We start from the raw sequence: 14,524 nt of genomic DNA, 5'->3' as shown, positions 1-14,524 counted from the left end.
GCTTCCCGCCGGGCCCAGGGGATCCTTTGGTTTGTCTCCTTGCCGAGCGCCATCTTGCTGCTGTCCAGCGGCTCCATTGCCTCTTCTTGAGCTACGCCTGACCTTGGCTGCAGGGGGATCGGCTACGAAAGCGTCGGCTTTCTTTCTCTTGGGTGCCATCGTGTGGGAAAAACGAACAAGCGGCCGGTATGATGCTGGCCGTGAGATGGGTGGAATTTGTTAGGAGCCACTTAGCAGCACCGCGGTGATGAGTTGCAAGAGTGAACGACGCAGCGGGACGTGTCAGGCACATGAACCATCTTTGAACAAGGTTTTCATGTTAGTCTTTCCATATGGGCACTCGTATGAGTGTGTGTGTGTGTGCTGATCGAGGGGTATAGGAACAATGGCTTCTATTTTGCACACTGAAGCATGGCAACTGGGCTATTTCTACAGCCAGCTTTGGCCAGAGAAGGGGGAAGCGGGTGAGACGCCCAAGACAAAGCGAGGGAGGGCAAACAGGGTACCACAGCAAGGCCTGAGGCCTCGATCCGTGCCCAGATGCCAGATTTAACGATTCCTGGCTATGACTTCGATGAAGTCATCAACCGCCAATTCATCTCGATCGGGATCGCGCGAGGGTGGAGACGTACCGCTCCACTGCTAGCAGTAGGTTGGGCGAATGGCCATCGGGCTGCTGTCTCAAAGGCGCAACTGTGAGTCTCCTTTGGGGATATCTTCTGGTTCAAGCTAGGCCGGTTTAACTCTGCCTTTGCTAGATGACATCTTTGATGAGCCTGGAGAGTTGCCATCAATAGCAGCCGTTGGGCTACAGGCACGAGAAACAAAGGGTGGTTGGGCTTCTTGGAGCTTCTAGCGTCAACTCTTAGCACTTAGTGGTGATGGTTGGGGACAGCACTTGGAGCACCACCGCATCACACTGATGTAACCCTCCCTTGTCGGTGCCTGGTGCCGCGGAGCAGTGCGTCCGTGTACTTGCAACACAAACAATAGAATGCTGATTCGGAGCTCAACTTCCGCCATGGCTGTCAGCAGCCCCGAAGAGGCAGGGAGTTGGAGGCACGATATGGCGACACACGATGCTTTGTTTTCATCGCCCTTGGATACCACCCTGAATATGATTTCATCTGGGCCAAATTCCACATGTTTGGATACGAGTTAATACACACAGCCTTCCTCTGACGCACAATGGATCAATTGCTCCGGGCGTCTGTATGCGGGGAAGTCTTGCCACCAACAGCCTTTCCTACATATTGAGCTTCACTGCCCTTACCCTAGAGTTAAACAGCTGCGGGATGGGCTGCATCTGTTCTATACGGACACCTGGGACACCTGGGAGAGGCAAAGAGGTGAGCACTTCAAAAGTACGGAAGCTCTCTTTACAGGGAATTCCGCCTGCTCAACTAGTCGGCAACTTTGATTCAACCAACTACCGAGGAGACACGCCACCGCCCTATGAAATCATCAAATGTGTGGAGCCGGTAATTTCCATCGTCTCTCGTGAACAGCACATACAAGGAAATGCAAGGGTAGATCTTTGCCCTGGTTGGGATTACGGGATTTTAGCTCTTTAGCATCAATATTAGCTCGGCTATGGGGTTGAACCCATCCATCCCCGTGGAGTATTCGAAGGAGAATTCCTTACTGAACATGCTCATCCATCTGCTCCCAAAACATGAGCATTGTTACCGCCACCAGATGATCTCGAGATTATTATAGCGGCGAATTTCACCCTTCTTCGCCTTTATTAGTCATCCTCCCTCCTCGATGCTACTGAATTACTTCTCGTCAGATCTTCTCTGAATCTCTCTAAAAATAATAGATTACTGTACTGTATTGTCGATGCCAAGCCTCGCTTTTGCTAAGACACGATTCCTCCCCACAGTTTGGGCGATCGAGATTTAAGTTGCATATGAGCTCACGTGTCTCAACTTCTTTCGCAGCATTATGGCAGTTTGATCTTCAAGACGACGAATCCCTGTTTATAAGCTACGATGAGATAAAAAACGGATAGAGATTGCTGCGAGGTCGGTTGGTATAAGCGAGGACGATATACTCGTACCCATCGTATATTGTATTAAACCAAGGCGCTAACATACCTAGGCACTTTGGGATATTCCGTGGGTCTTATACCGGGTATTACCTAGTTATTATGGAAATTGATAATGATAAATATAGCATTCTGCGCTGAAAAATGACATGCAAGATAAATTGACTTGGCATCTTGTCGATTCTCAAGGGCCTAGCCAGAGGACCGCAATAGAGAATGCCAAGTTTCAGCACCACAAACCGCGAAACATGACTTGCATGCGAGCAGAAGCCAAATACGAAGCGCGACAAACAAGAAACAAAGTGCCTCGGACCTAGAAGGACTTTCCAGGACGTACGGACAGTAGCAGGAAATAAGATGCTACTAATATGCTTGCCGTCCCAGGCGTCTTACCCGCACCATCCAACCCCTGATAAAGCATGGCACTAACAGCCCCTGATAGTACAGTAGCTGGCGATGAAAGATCCTCGTGCGCCATTCTAAGCCCTGGCATCTTGAGCCGCTCCTCTGTGGCTGCATGTACGAAGTTGCACTCCGTACTCCGTACACATCTACTAAGCCAAGCTGCTCATCTGTCATCACAGGGTTTGGAGGCAAGCCCTGATCCCAACGTATCACTTGTCAGATATCAGGGCATCTGCGCTCAACGCCTTCCCTGGTCCCAATTTCAATCGATGCCTGCTTCAGCAGAGGGAACACGTGGAGCGGGTCTTCGTAGTGCTCGCACATGTACGAGTAACTACTGTAAGCCCCAGCTTAGACGCGATGGACTGCCTGTAAATGCTACTCCGTATTTTCCAGACGACATTGTCCTCCCTACATAGGTAGCCGGAGCGTTGCTTTGCTGGCACCTGTAAATCGGTATACAGCCCTGTTTGTCCTAGTCGTGCGTGCATTTGAAAGCAGGGCGATGCCGAGATGAGAATTGCATGTGGACAGCCACAACAATGATGGTGAGATGACTACTCCGTACCTAGTAGCTGTACTCTTCGCCAGGTATTACACCAATGCGGACGAAAGATGTCTCAGGTTCGCCAACGCGGACACTTAATACTTCGTACTGTACACAGTGTGCGAGGTCCAGGGTTGGTTGCATGCTTTCCATGCTGCGATGGACATGGGTATGTGATTTGATTCATGCGCTATCCACGGAGGGCCAAGTCCGCCCGCTTCCGTTATCGTGTACTTGTACGAGTACTGTAGTATTTACCCCGTAGAGATCGAACAGGTAGTAATCAAGTAGGGGCTTTGCTGTTTCAAACCTATGGACTTCATGATACTGTATCTGGAGAGATAACCCCTGACTTTGGACCTCGCAATGGCAGATTAGTGGCGACATGTTGAAAGGCTGAGAAGAAGCATTTAACCGTGCCGCAAGACAAATATTTGGTCGCCGGGCCGAGAAATAAGTAATCGTGCCGTGACCTGGAGACATGTGCCCATCCAGGTACTGGCACACGGGACGTAGCAGAGGGCGCACAGTTTGGGCTTATCACAGCTCGAGGTTGTAGTGCAGTTCAACCACATGTACTATGGAGGCTAGTACGAGTAGTAGCGCTTCGTTTATGGACGAGTGCTCGTATGGACGGTACGCGTACGCCCTGATTTCCCAGTCGTTGATACTACCTGCTCGACGCAGCACCGAGCGCAAGCACGAGTACAGAACGTACCTGTAAAGGCGCCCTTACCCGTCCAGAGTGGCCAAAATGGCGAATGTTTCGACCTGCACGAGTCGGGAGGCATCCCCACGTTGTCGCGGTGGAGACTCTCATCTGAAGCCAGCAGGGTCATGACTCTCCTCCATCTCCATATACAGGCGCTGTATGGTATCACAAAACCAAGGGGATTTTTCGTGCTCTGGTTCTTCGGAGCTTTCTTCCGGTACAAGGAGCCTGGCGATGCTCGGATACAAGTGCAGTATGGTTGGTCGTCTATGCAACCCCCGTACTTGTGTGATAGGCAGATGAATATCGTGAGCCTGGCCACATGCAGGCAGGCAGGCAGATGAGACAGGGCTAATACTCGAATGCAAAGAGTGTCGCAGTTTCTCGCATTCTCTCTGGCCCTCAGTCTCTCTCTTGATGGGGCTGTGTCTCATTTGTGTGATCAACAGTCAAAGCACTGCAATGGACAGGGGGGACGCCGTTACACACCGCAGCGGGCCAGATGGTTCTTTTTTTTCGTTTTCTTTTGGGCATAATTGTTCCCCTATGTGGATGCCATCATCTCGGCCATATTTGCTGGCTTGAATCGCCTCGCTAAAAACAAAGGGCAAAGAGAGAGCAAGAGAGCAAGAGAGCAAGAGAGGCTTTTCTGGCCCGTTGCGCCCAGAGCAACAACAGTCTTGTTCCTCCAACGGCTCCGGCACTTGAGAGCTCGCTGGTCCACGTACGGCATATGTCATGTATGACGGAGTTCGGGGCTGTGATACGGAGCACAGGTGCATGGAAATCATGTAGTGGATTGTGATATCACTTACTGTATTGCTTGATGCAGCCAAGAAGGAGTTGCATGCGCATGAGTACGAGGTACCAGACATGATATAGGCAGCCAAGTGTACATGTTGGGGCTGCAAAAGTAGAGGCGATGGCATGTATTTTGGCCTGAGGCCTCGCGGAGTCGCGGTCCCCTCAACTTGACTTACGCATCTCCCCTGTCGCCAACCCAGTCACTGCAGTCCACATACTGTACCTGGCTGTACTCGTACTTTGCACATACGAGTACTTGCAGATGCAGTGCTCAGACTCGCACTTGGACGAAGTATATCCTCCCTACCTACGAGTACATGCTGATAACCACTACAGTAATTGCATGGTGGCACCAGGCAAGGTAAAGCAACAAGGCGGCTGTCTTTTCACTTTCGCGGATATTGGAACTACACGAGACACTGTCGCACTGCTACCACATCAGCAAGACCTCCTGGGAAACGAGATCTCTATTAGGTGACGGGCTGCTGAGTGGCAACTGGCGTCTGAACAACCTCTGGAGCGGAGAGATCGATTCACCGCGACTAGGGCCTGCAGCCACCACGTTTTCGGACCATGGCCGGGCCTCTCGATATGTGAAACCCGGCGTTGCAGTGCATTCCAGCGTCTTCCCGGATCATCCGCCCACCTACCACATGCACCGTACAGTGCGTGTAGCTGGACGTGCAAGGACGGAACCGAGGGCTGCCTGAGCGATTGCGAGTGGCATCGGCTGCTTCAGCCTTACAGGTATGCCGCTCCATGTCTTGTTCAAGAAGAGGAAGGCGTATGCACGGAGTACGAAGGATGATGCTGTTTAGCCAAAAGGCTGCCGTTCCTAGCGGCACTGACACCCGCTTGATGAATCCTGGCATAATTGACGGTACGAGTACAGGTACTGTACAGGTCCATGCTCCCTGGCGTCCGACGTCCCAGCCATTTGATCTTGTTTCGTTTGGACAGACGGCCTGGTGAAGTCAAGAGAGCGCAGGCGAACTGGACTCGACTTGGCTAGAGCTTCCGCGCCTTATCCACCTCGCTTTATAGCGGCGTCGAACGCTTCTCCGCCTCCCTAGGGCCTCCTGGCTCCCGTTCTCGATCAGACACGGACCAGCAAGAGAAAGTGCTGTATCGTACAATCAGCAAAACCGAGCGGCAGTGCTTCTGTACTGTACGAGTAGTATGGACTTGACATGTTATCGACGCGCCTCGATTCACTTGCCGATGCTAGTCTGCGCCAAAGCTAGGCCCGGCGTAGCCATGCAGCGGCCTGGACCCTTGGCAGGTCACATCGAGAGCTAAGCATGTCTTCTGGTTTCTGCTTGTTAGCTGCCACACCCTAGCGCCTGGTTATCCCAAAGCTTCTTTGTGCGGACCAAGCAGCGAGGAGCGAGAGTTCCAGAGGGCCAGCGCCGGCTTGGCCTCATCTGGCCAGGCTTGGCCCCAAAGCGATCCCCCTGGTCGGCCTGATCCTAGTCTGGCAGTTGCGTGCTAAAGACTGGCCATTTAGAGGTGATGGCGACCCTCCTAATTAATCCGTTTTCCGCATGTTGGTCAGCCCTGGTTAATAGGCCCGGCCACATCTCCACCACCTCAACTCCACAGACGCGATGGAATGTCCATGGAGTTGCTGCCAATTTTGGGGCGGCAAGAGGCTTGGAACTGACGCGCGCTGCTTGCCAACTGCAGTGCCCAGCGATTACCGTATACAGTACCCCGTACAGTGGACGATTCCTTCGCACGAGTACCTGTACTTAGTTGGCGTTGGTCCTGACGCTGCTCCCGACAGACGCAGCACGATATTCGACGCAGCACAGCCATTCTGATCTTCCAGCTCCCGGCACCATTGCATCCGCCCCCCGCAGCCGCCCTACATACAGGAGGACAGGATACCGCAGCGCTAAAAGCTAGCGGCCTAGCGCAGCAGACGCCCTCCAAATCCAGTAAATTTGAGCAGCGTGTGGCGCCTAGCTTGCTTGCTCAGCAGGCACCTCGTGCTAGCAGCAGCAGCACAGCACTGCTCTGCTAAGAGAGAAAAAACGGCTCCTAGCTCGGCCCAGAGCCGGCGATATCTGCGGCCGACTTTGCCAGGTCCTTAATCCTTCTCGCATTTAACAAGGTCGCCTCGCTGGTTTGGCCGCTTACCGCCGACTCCTCATCTCTTTTCCCTCATTGCCACTCCCAACCGTCAATTGACTGCTGCATTACCATTATCTCACGCGCGGGACGTTGACGCTGCGCTTGCAAAAAGACCACAGCAAATAGTCGCCCAAGCGGGACAGCAAGCGGGACGACCAGCTCCTCGCTAACCAGCTTCTCCCCTCTCGCCCTGAGCTTGATCCGATTGACCCAAGCCGAGCGAGTCTGAGTGCTCTGTGCTGAGCTGAGCTGAGTGCGCGCGTGTGCGTCCCCGAGGCTGTGTCTAAGCTGGGGGCCAGCATCTGCTCTGCGCGGCTGAACATATTCTTGAAATAGCCTGGTTTCAGCCTGGTGGTTTCAATTCCATTTCGTCTGCCGCAGCACGGCTCTCTCGACACTGGACAGACAGCACAAGCACAAGCACAAGCATCCAAAACACGTCTCCAACAGTCCTCCGATCCAACATCTTAGACAAGGTGCAACGCACGCCCTCCCGTCTGCCACCCGTGGGAAACACACATTCTTCGTCTGTCCCCCCCCCACCCGCTCATTGTTTCGCCATCCCGAAGGCGAGACATTCGTCGTCGCTTTTGTTGCACCGGCGACGAGGGAGAATCACCCGTTGACTGCCCTCGCTTGGTGTGAAGAATAGCATGCCCCATATGCGCGAGGTTAAGACGTGTGACCGCTGCCGCCATTTCAAACGGCGCTGCGATTTGCTCAAGCCTTCTTGCTCACGATGCATTCAGGCGGGAGTGCGCTGTAGCTTCGACGTCAATGGCGTCGCTGTGCCCGGTGCAGTGGCTGCCGCTGCCAATGGCGCCGCTTCTGCTTCCCCTAACTCATCGCGACAGGCCAGGGCTGCAACTGCGCTGGCATCATCTCCTCCCGTCAATGGCGACCCTGCCCAGGGCGTACCAGGGCAGAATGGGTTGATTTCTCCCACTGCGTCGACTGAGAGCCCTGAGCCTCACGCCGGAGTTGATGCCAATGGCATGCCGATCGACGGTGCCTCTGCTGCTGGGTCTGCGGCAAATCAGTTGCGTGTTGTCCGCAAGCGCAAGCGCAATTGCCTGAGCTGCCTGCGCTGCCATCGCCTCAAGGTAAAGTGTGACAAGGAGCTGCCGTGCGGTCGCTGTAAGTCGAGCGGCAACGGAAGGGAGTGCTATTACAGCTACAACAAAGGTCCCAACGGCGGAAAGTTCCCTTGTCCCACAGCCCCATCCAGCACCAGTGAAGAGACAACGACGGTTCTTGCTACTTGGCAAGTCCAGCACAAAGTACGAGGATCTAGCCATTGGCGAGACCTCATGACCAAGATTGGCACTTTGACGACTTTGGAATCAGCACCACTGGCTGCCGCCCTTGAGGATGTGGCTACAAATGCTTGCTTGGCCAACTTCACGCTGCCGGGCAATTTCCCCTTTGGCACCCCTGGAGCAAGCAAGTACTATACCCGCGATGCCGTTACTCGACTATTGGCGAGTGAGAGGGCAAACCACGAGAGGTACCTTGAGCGGTATCTCGAGCTGCTCGACGTGGTAAATCCAATCGTGGACATTCACATCTTTAAGCGTGAGATAGAACGCTACTGGGTAGATCCCAACGCCTCAGATCTATGTTGGCTGGCACAGTTCCTCATGGTCATGGGCTTAGGCAGCTTTGCCTCTCCGGAGGGAGAGCCTCCCGTTGCCACAGAGCTTATGATGGCTGCCGAGGCATGTCTTATGCAGACACCATTCTCTTTCCGACCGACTTTGCTGGCCCTCAAAACGCTCGCCCTCATGGTTGTGGCCAAGCAAGTCTGTAATCCTACCTGCTGGTCTGTAGATTCATGCTGGTCCCTGCTCGGAATGCTCGTTCGCACGGCCTTTATCTACGGCCTTCCTCAAGACCCGTCAAGCCTCGAAGACGAGGGGCGTAACCAGGAGGAAAAGGATTCCCGGCGAAAGCTGTGGCTCACAATCCTGTATCTTGACGTCAAGGTGGCCATGTGCACCGGTATGCCGCCCCTTACACGGCCCGACGAACTCGGCAGCCTGGAGAAGATCCCCGATTGGGGCCCGCCGGACAGCCTGCAGATGGTGCTGTACCAGTCACTGCCAACCGTGCTGGCCGTCATGGCACAGATCAACTCCAACAAGGAGCAAATATCCTACCCCGACGTGCTGCGATACAACGCCCAGCTGCGAGAGCTCATGAGCCACGCCCAGCGGGTCTGTACCGGACAGCTGCAACGCGTCACGGTCGACATCTTCTTGCGACGATGCCTTATGGTTCTTCATCGTCCCTTTGCCCTGCACCCAGAGGGGCCCGTCATGTTTCCCGAGTCGTACTGGTCATCCTTGGAGTGCTGCCTCGCGCTGCTGGTACACTACCGCGAGATGTGGGCTGGTGAGCCGCACCTGCGCCTGGACTTGGTCGGACGAGCTTTCGTGCTCGATTTCTTCTCCGCAACCTTGACGACATACATCCATGTCCTTCGCGCAGACGCACCTCTAACTGGCGCTGCTGCGATGGGATGCGCCATTCCGCCTCGGCAGATCATTCTCGACACACTGCGAAGCTGTGTTGACATTTGGAGCTCGGAAAAGGATAAAAGCGTGTGCTACCGCACTGGGTACAATTTGGTTGTTGCCGTGCTCAACCTGGTTCCTAAAAATAAGATCTAATTTGACCGAAGTGCGACGGTGGATGTGCTGTCGATCACTCTTAAGCATTGTCTAAGGCTGTCATGAAGAGCGACGATATTCATTCGAGAGTCGTTTTTACTACTTTTTCACCCTGTTTTATCAACTCAATGGTCACTTCGATATTGTTTATATGTTGCATGGTTTACAACATCATACCCCACCTTTATCCGTCCTTTCTTCTTTCTTTTTCTTCTCTTTCTTTTTTATTCCGTTGTATACTGGAGGTTGAGATCGTATCATTTCCAACCAGATAATCATAGCAGTTGGATTCGTCTACCCATCTTACGCCGGCCTATATCCCCTCTCTTTTGAGCCTTATTTTGCAGAGCATTAGTTGAGATTCCCCTTTTCTTTGTTGCATTTGAGTCTTCGTTTCTTATCATTTGGTTTGGGTAACATCCGGATGGCGGGCTGGTCGATTTGCGTCAAGGACGAAGCAATGATGTTAAGCATGGCGGGTGGTTTGTGAAATTCGAAGCGAAGTTAGCAGGACATTGATGGTATAATGCCATGGCCAGGGTAAGGGATGCCCGTGGAAGTTAGATACAGTAATATTATTCCCGATTATATGATTCCACTTGATGAAGAAATTGGATGATGAATGGGTTGAGAGACAAAAAAGACAAAAAAAAAAAAACGCCAACCCAAGCCGGCGAGAGGTTGCAGATCATACGGCGGCGGAGGAAGCACCTTGGCCTCGCCCGCCTTTTGCAACTTAACGCCCATTGCATGAGATGATCAAACGCCCTGTCATGGTCCGGTGGCAGCAAGAAGAAAACAAAACAAGGCCTGAGCTGCTGATAGTTCCACTGGCTTGTGATCAACCAAGCCTGCAAATGGGGCGTGGCGACATGCCACCACAGCGTCATCTGGCAGTGGCCAGCAGCCACTAAATCTGCTGAGCTGCCACAGCGCTTTGCATCCCCCGCTCACAAGCTTGGGCTGCTTCTCCCCACCTCGACAAGGCACAGACTAGCTTGTGCATAAACAAAAACTTATTTCTCTCTCGTTGCTGGCAGCGTGATTCTGCTTCTGCCTGTGCCCTCACTCACCTCACTCACACGACCTGCATCACCTGCAAGCTACCAGCAAGCTACCAGCACTGCTGCCTTCCCACGAGAGCCTCAGCCCGCGCTATTGCAGCCCAGAATCTTACCAGCCAGTCACGCCGAGGCGGAAACGAGACGCCAGGATGACTTCCGTCGAGCGGTCGCCGCCCTCTCACAGCCCACCGGGCCCGGATGCCAAACGGCCCAGGGGTAAGTCTCTGGTTTCTGAATTATTCTTATTCTTCTTATTCTTCTTATTATTCGCCATTGTCGCTGACTCTGGAGTGGTAGGCATCCTCAAAAACCCTTCCTTCAACGCCCCGCACTCTCCCGACGAGTCTCGAGATCGGGCCTCCAACAAAGAGGTCACCCTCGCAAACACCCAGATCAACGCCGGACACCGTCGATCGTCCTCTGGAGCAGGGTCCCGCCGCCACTCCTCTCACAGCATTACCGACCCGTCCGATTCGGCCCAGCGTCTCAAGTGGGATGAGGCCAACCTGTACCTGACGGAGCAGGAGCGCACCTCGACTATGAAAATTACTGAACCAAAGACTCCCTATGCGAAACACTACGACCCGACAGAAGACCCCTCCGACGACGAAGAAGCGGCACAGGGTAGCCTTGACGGTGCTGCTTCTGGTCGCAAGAATCAACGTGCTGGTGCTGAAGACGACATTCCGGGCCTATCGTTGGGTGAGCCAGAGGAGGAAATCCCGGAGAGACCGGCGCCGGCGACGCGCAGCTCCAGCGAAAAGACGGTCCATGTGGACAAGGAGAGTGTCACCCCCTCCGCCGAAGAGGAGGTTGTGGGGCTCTCGCCCGAAGAAAGGGAGAAGCACCGCAAGTTCGAAGAGGCGCGGAAGAAGCATTATGAGATGAAGAGCGTGGCGCATATTCTAGGACACCCGGAGGCGATGCCGGATGATGAGGACGAGGACGAGGACGAGGACGAGGACGATGATGACGAAAATGAGGAAGAGAATGGAGTTCCGCCTGTACCCCCCTTGCCTGCAAATCTTGTCAATGGGTCGTCATAGTTGAAAGAGATAGGCTTTGCCACGCAACCGGTTTGTCTTCTTCTTCTCTTCTTCTTCTTATTGATATTATTACATTTCGGTGCACCGCTGCATAGGGTCATGGAATGGAGGGTTTTTTTTCGCCTATCTTTTTACGTATCCCGTAACGAGATCTTGGCTGGAGTTTTATGGATACGAATCTGAGGCGTTTGTTGTGGGAGTAGGAATGTGGAACGAGGAATGAGCAGTGTGCGCAAGGCAACGACGAGCCCGGATTAAGGGCGTGGTAGTTATCTCGAGTGTTTGGACATCTGGGATTTGTGGTGGTCGGAACAGGGATTGTATGTCTTTCTCATTGACAAACGTGAGCTTAGAGTTAGCGCTTTTGATTGCAGCCCTTTTTCACAAGCTGCAATTTCCATTTATCATTCTATACGCTGCCCATTTCCTATTTTCCATAATATGTCCAAACTCTTGCATCTAGTGTATCGTGTTATGTTATGTTGTGCTGTGCTATGTTGTGTTGTGTCGCATCGCATCTTATTGTGCTCCCAAAAGACAAGTCGTGCCGCCGCCTCGCCGCCACTCAAAGCAAACCCTTGCGCGCCAGTTCAATCTTGCGCGCGGCTTCTCCCTGCTTGAATCCGCCCTTTGAAACGCACGTGCGCTTTCCTTCTGCAAGCTCAAACTTGTCGTCGTTGGCGTCCCATGCGCAGGGGCAGTGGTGAGGGAAGTGGACGCAGGCGAGGGTATCGGGGCAGAGGTACTTGTCACAGGCGGCTTGTCGCATCTCCATGTTAGCTCCATATTCCTTTCCAATATTATTGAGACGATAGTAGAGGTGAAAATAGAGGCATAAAAGCTGTACTTACAATGTGTGTATTGGTGCTGGTAGTGGCGAGCGTCGCTGGGGTTGTTCTGCGAGCGCTGTTCCTGGTGATGGCCGCCGCCGCCGCCGCCGCCGCCGCCAAACATTTGGTCGAAGAAGCCAAATTGGGCATTGGCGAGGGCGAAGAGCGACAGGAGGGCTATTAGGAGGCGCATATTGAAGAGCTTGATTGGCGAGAAAGGGAAAACAAGATCGAAGTCGGGTGGAAGTAACAAGGTCGTGTGATGACGCTCTTGCGACTCGAGAAGAAGCTCTGGATGATAAGCTGGCCACTACAAATCCTTATCGATAAGAAGCGCCCCAGATGACTAAGCGGCAAAACCTCCAAAATTGGCAACTTTGACTAGGATCATGCAAAGGTGCATTGAAGCATTTTGACCTCAAACCCCTCGTAGGCCAAAGAAAAAATTCCCCCACGACAAGAGGGGAAAGTCGCATGGCCATGCGGTTCTTCACCATACAGCGGCCGATATTGGCTGCTGTGGCCGGCATTTCTAGGCCGAGTGTCGTCAACAGCGTTGTTGCTCCTCTCGGTGCTCAATTGGCCAATGCCTTGGTTGAAGGTCGAAGAAATGCTTCGGTGAAGGCGCAGGGAGCCTACAAGAAGAAGAGCAAGAGGGGAATTCCTAACAAGCTGGGTGCTAAGCGGACTGGAGGTATGTTGACTGCAATTGGGGTTTCCATGGCTGGGATTTGTGTCTTGCTAACTCGGTGTGTCTGAACACAGATCAATTCGTCATCCCGGGCAATATTCTCTACAAACAGCGCGGAACGCATTGGTGGCCAGGCGAGAACTGCATCATGGGCCGTGATCACACCATCCATTCCATGGCGACAGGCTACGTCAAGTACTACCGTGACCCTGCGAAGCATCCCGACCGAAAGTACATTGGCGTCGTCTTCAACAAGGATGACACTCTGCCCTACCCGCTGCATGCCGAGCGAAAGCGCAAGCTCAACAAGACGGTGCACACGATACGGACTGAGGTGGCTAAGGCGGAGGTTTCGCCCTCAGGAATTCCCTTTGAAGTCACGCGAGTGGAGGCTGGAGAGCCCGACAGACTGCTGCGGTTGAGGTCGGATTACAGCTACCGCGAGGACAACTGGCGCATCGGCCGGCTGGTGAAGACAACGGGCCTGAAGACGAAGGCGTTCAGGACGCGCAAGCAGTGGTTCAGGCATAGACGGTGGAGGAGGGAGCGGGAGATTGCTGGGCAGAAGGAGGCTGAGAAGAAGCGGGCGGAGAGCGGCGGCGGCGGCAAGGTGATGAAGGCGATTAGCAAAAAGGCTGCGAAGAAGGCGGCGAAGAAGGCCGGAAAGAAGGCCAAATAAAACGGTAGAGAGAGAGGGCTGAGCTGTGTGGGATTTTGTACTTATCCAAGTGTATAGTAGAAACGAATGAACGGACTGATTTGAATTAGACTTGAGACGGGTGCGTCTTTGGTTGTGCCTGCTTGGTAATGAATAGGTAGAGGTGGATGAATCTTTGTCCAATTGAGATCGATACTATGGTAGTATCACCACCCTTCTGTTGACTTCATTGGGTGGAAAGAGGCGCTTGGACAAGACAGCAAACTTGAATACTCTACTTGTATACCGATGGCCACTATAAGACTATAAGCACCGCCGATCTCAGGAACATGACCGCGTGGGAGTGGGCAGATAGATCCATCTACGTATCACATGTAGGACGACCTCCGCGATATGAATTGAGTGAAGCTTGGGGGTACGCTCAGCGATATTACCTAATCCGGCCAGCTTGCCGCGCTTGTTCCTGAGCCAGAGCCTTAGAGGTTACCCTTTTACAGCCTGAGAGCCTTGTGGTGGTGCCCCTGCCCACCGCACGTCACTGAAACTCCACTGCAGCCCTCCGTAAGGGCCGTGAATGCATTGGATGTACTTCCTCCCACTCCCCACGCTCGATCGCGGTCTGGCGCGAAGAGGAGAGGCTGCGAAACCCTGGGCTGGGACAGGTGGTGAATTGCTTGAGCTTTAAGTACGACTCGATCCTGCGATTCGATTTCCAACTTTCTATACGGACAACCAACGTGGCCGTCGCAGCTAGTCTGCGCGTCATGCCTGGAGCTTGGGAAGCTTGAGCGAGCCTCAACTTTATGATACGAGATCGCGCGCCTGGTGACACGTCCGCACCTGTACATTGTGATCGTGTATCTCGTATATGCGTATCGAACTGACCCGAGACCACTTGAAGACGAGATC

At 53.4% G+C, this 14,524-nt stretch overlaps 4 protein-coding genes across 4 annotated transcripts; 3 read left to right on the top strand and 1 right to left on the bottom strand.

Moving 5' to 3' along the window:
• Nucleotides 1–7,307: 7,307 nt before the first annotated feature.
• On the top strand, nucleotides 7,308–9,326 carry TRIVIDRAFT_188355 (uncharacterized protein; the record flags this gene model as incomplete). Its single annotated transcript, XM_014104673.1, has 2 exons — nucleotides 7,308–7,449; nucleotides 7,576–9,326. 2 exons carry the CDS (start codon nucleotides 7,308–7,310, stop codon nucleotides 9,324–9,326), a joined length of 1,893 nt encoding a protein of 630 aa, XP_013960148.1.
• A 943-nt stretch (nucleotides 9,327–10,269) lies between these two features.
• Nucleotides 10,270–11,872, top strand: TRIVIDRAFT_215162 (uncharacterized protein; the record flags this gene model as incomplete). The annotated part of the gene is made up of 2 exons (XM_014104672.1): nucleotides 10,270–10,606; nucleotides 10,688–11,872. 2 exons carry the CDS (start codon nucleotides 10,540–10,542, stop codon nucleotides 11,434–11,436), a joined length of 816 nt encoding a protein of 271 aa, XP_013960147.1.
• A 129-nt stretch (nucleotides 11,873–12,001) lies between these two features.
• TRIVIDRAFT_35142 (uncharacterized protein) lies at nucleotides 12,002–12,459 on the bottom strand (the record flags this gene model as incomplete). The annotated part of the gene is made up of 2 exons (XM_014104671.1): nucleotides 12,002–12,195; nucleotides 12,288–12,459. 2 exons carry the CDS (start codon nucleotides 12,457–12,459, stop codon nucleotides 12,002–12,004), a joined length of 366 nt encoding a protein of 121 aa, XP_013960146.1.
• A 287-nt stretch (nucleotides 12,460–12,746) lies between these two features.
• TRIVIDRAFT_35553 (uncharacterized protein) lies at nucleotides 12,747–13,636 on the top strand (the record flags this gene model as incomplete). Its single annotated transcript, XM_014104670.1, has 2 exons — nucleotides 12,747–12,960; nucleotides 13,032–13,636. The coding sequence occupies 2 exons, from the start codon at nucleotides 12,747–12,749 to the stop codon at nucleotides 13,634–13,636; spliced, it is 819 nt and encodes a 272-aa protein (XP_013960145.1).
• Between the last annotated feature and the right edge of the window lie 888 nt (nucleotides 13,637–14,524).

Source organism: Trichoderma virens, assembly GCF_000170995.1.
Source record: "Trichoderma virens Gv29-8 chromosome Unknown TRIVIscaffold_2, whole genome shotgun sequence".
Lineage (NCBI taxonomy): Eukaryota > Fungi > Ascomycota > Sordariomycetes > Hypocreales > Hypocreaceae > Trichoderma > Trichoderma virens.
This window is presented reverse-complemented; position numbering and strand designations above follow the sequence as displayed.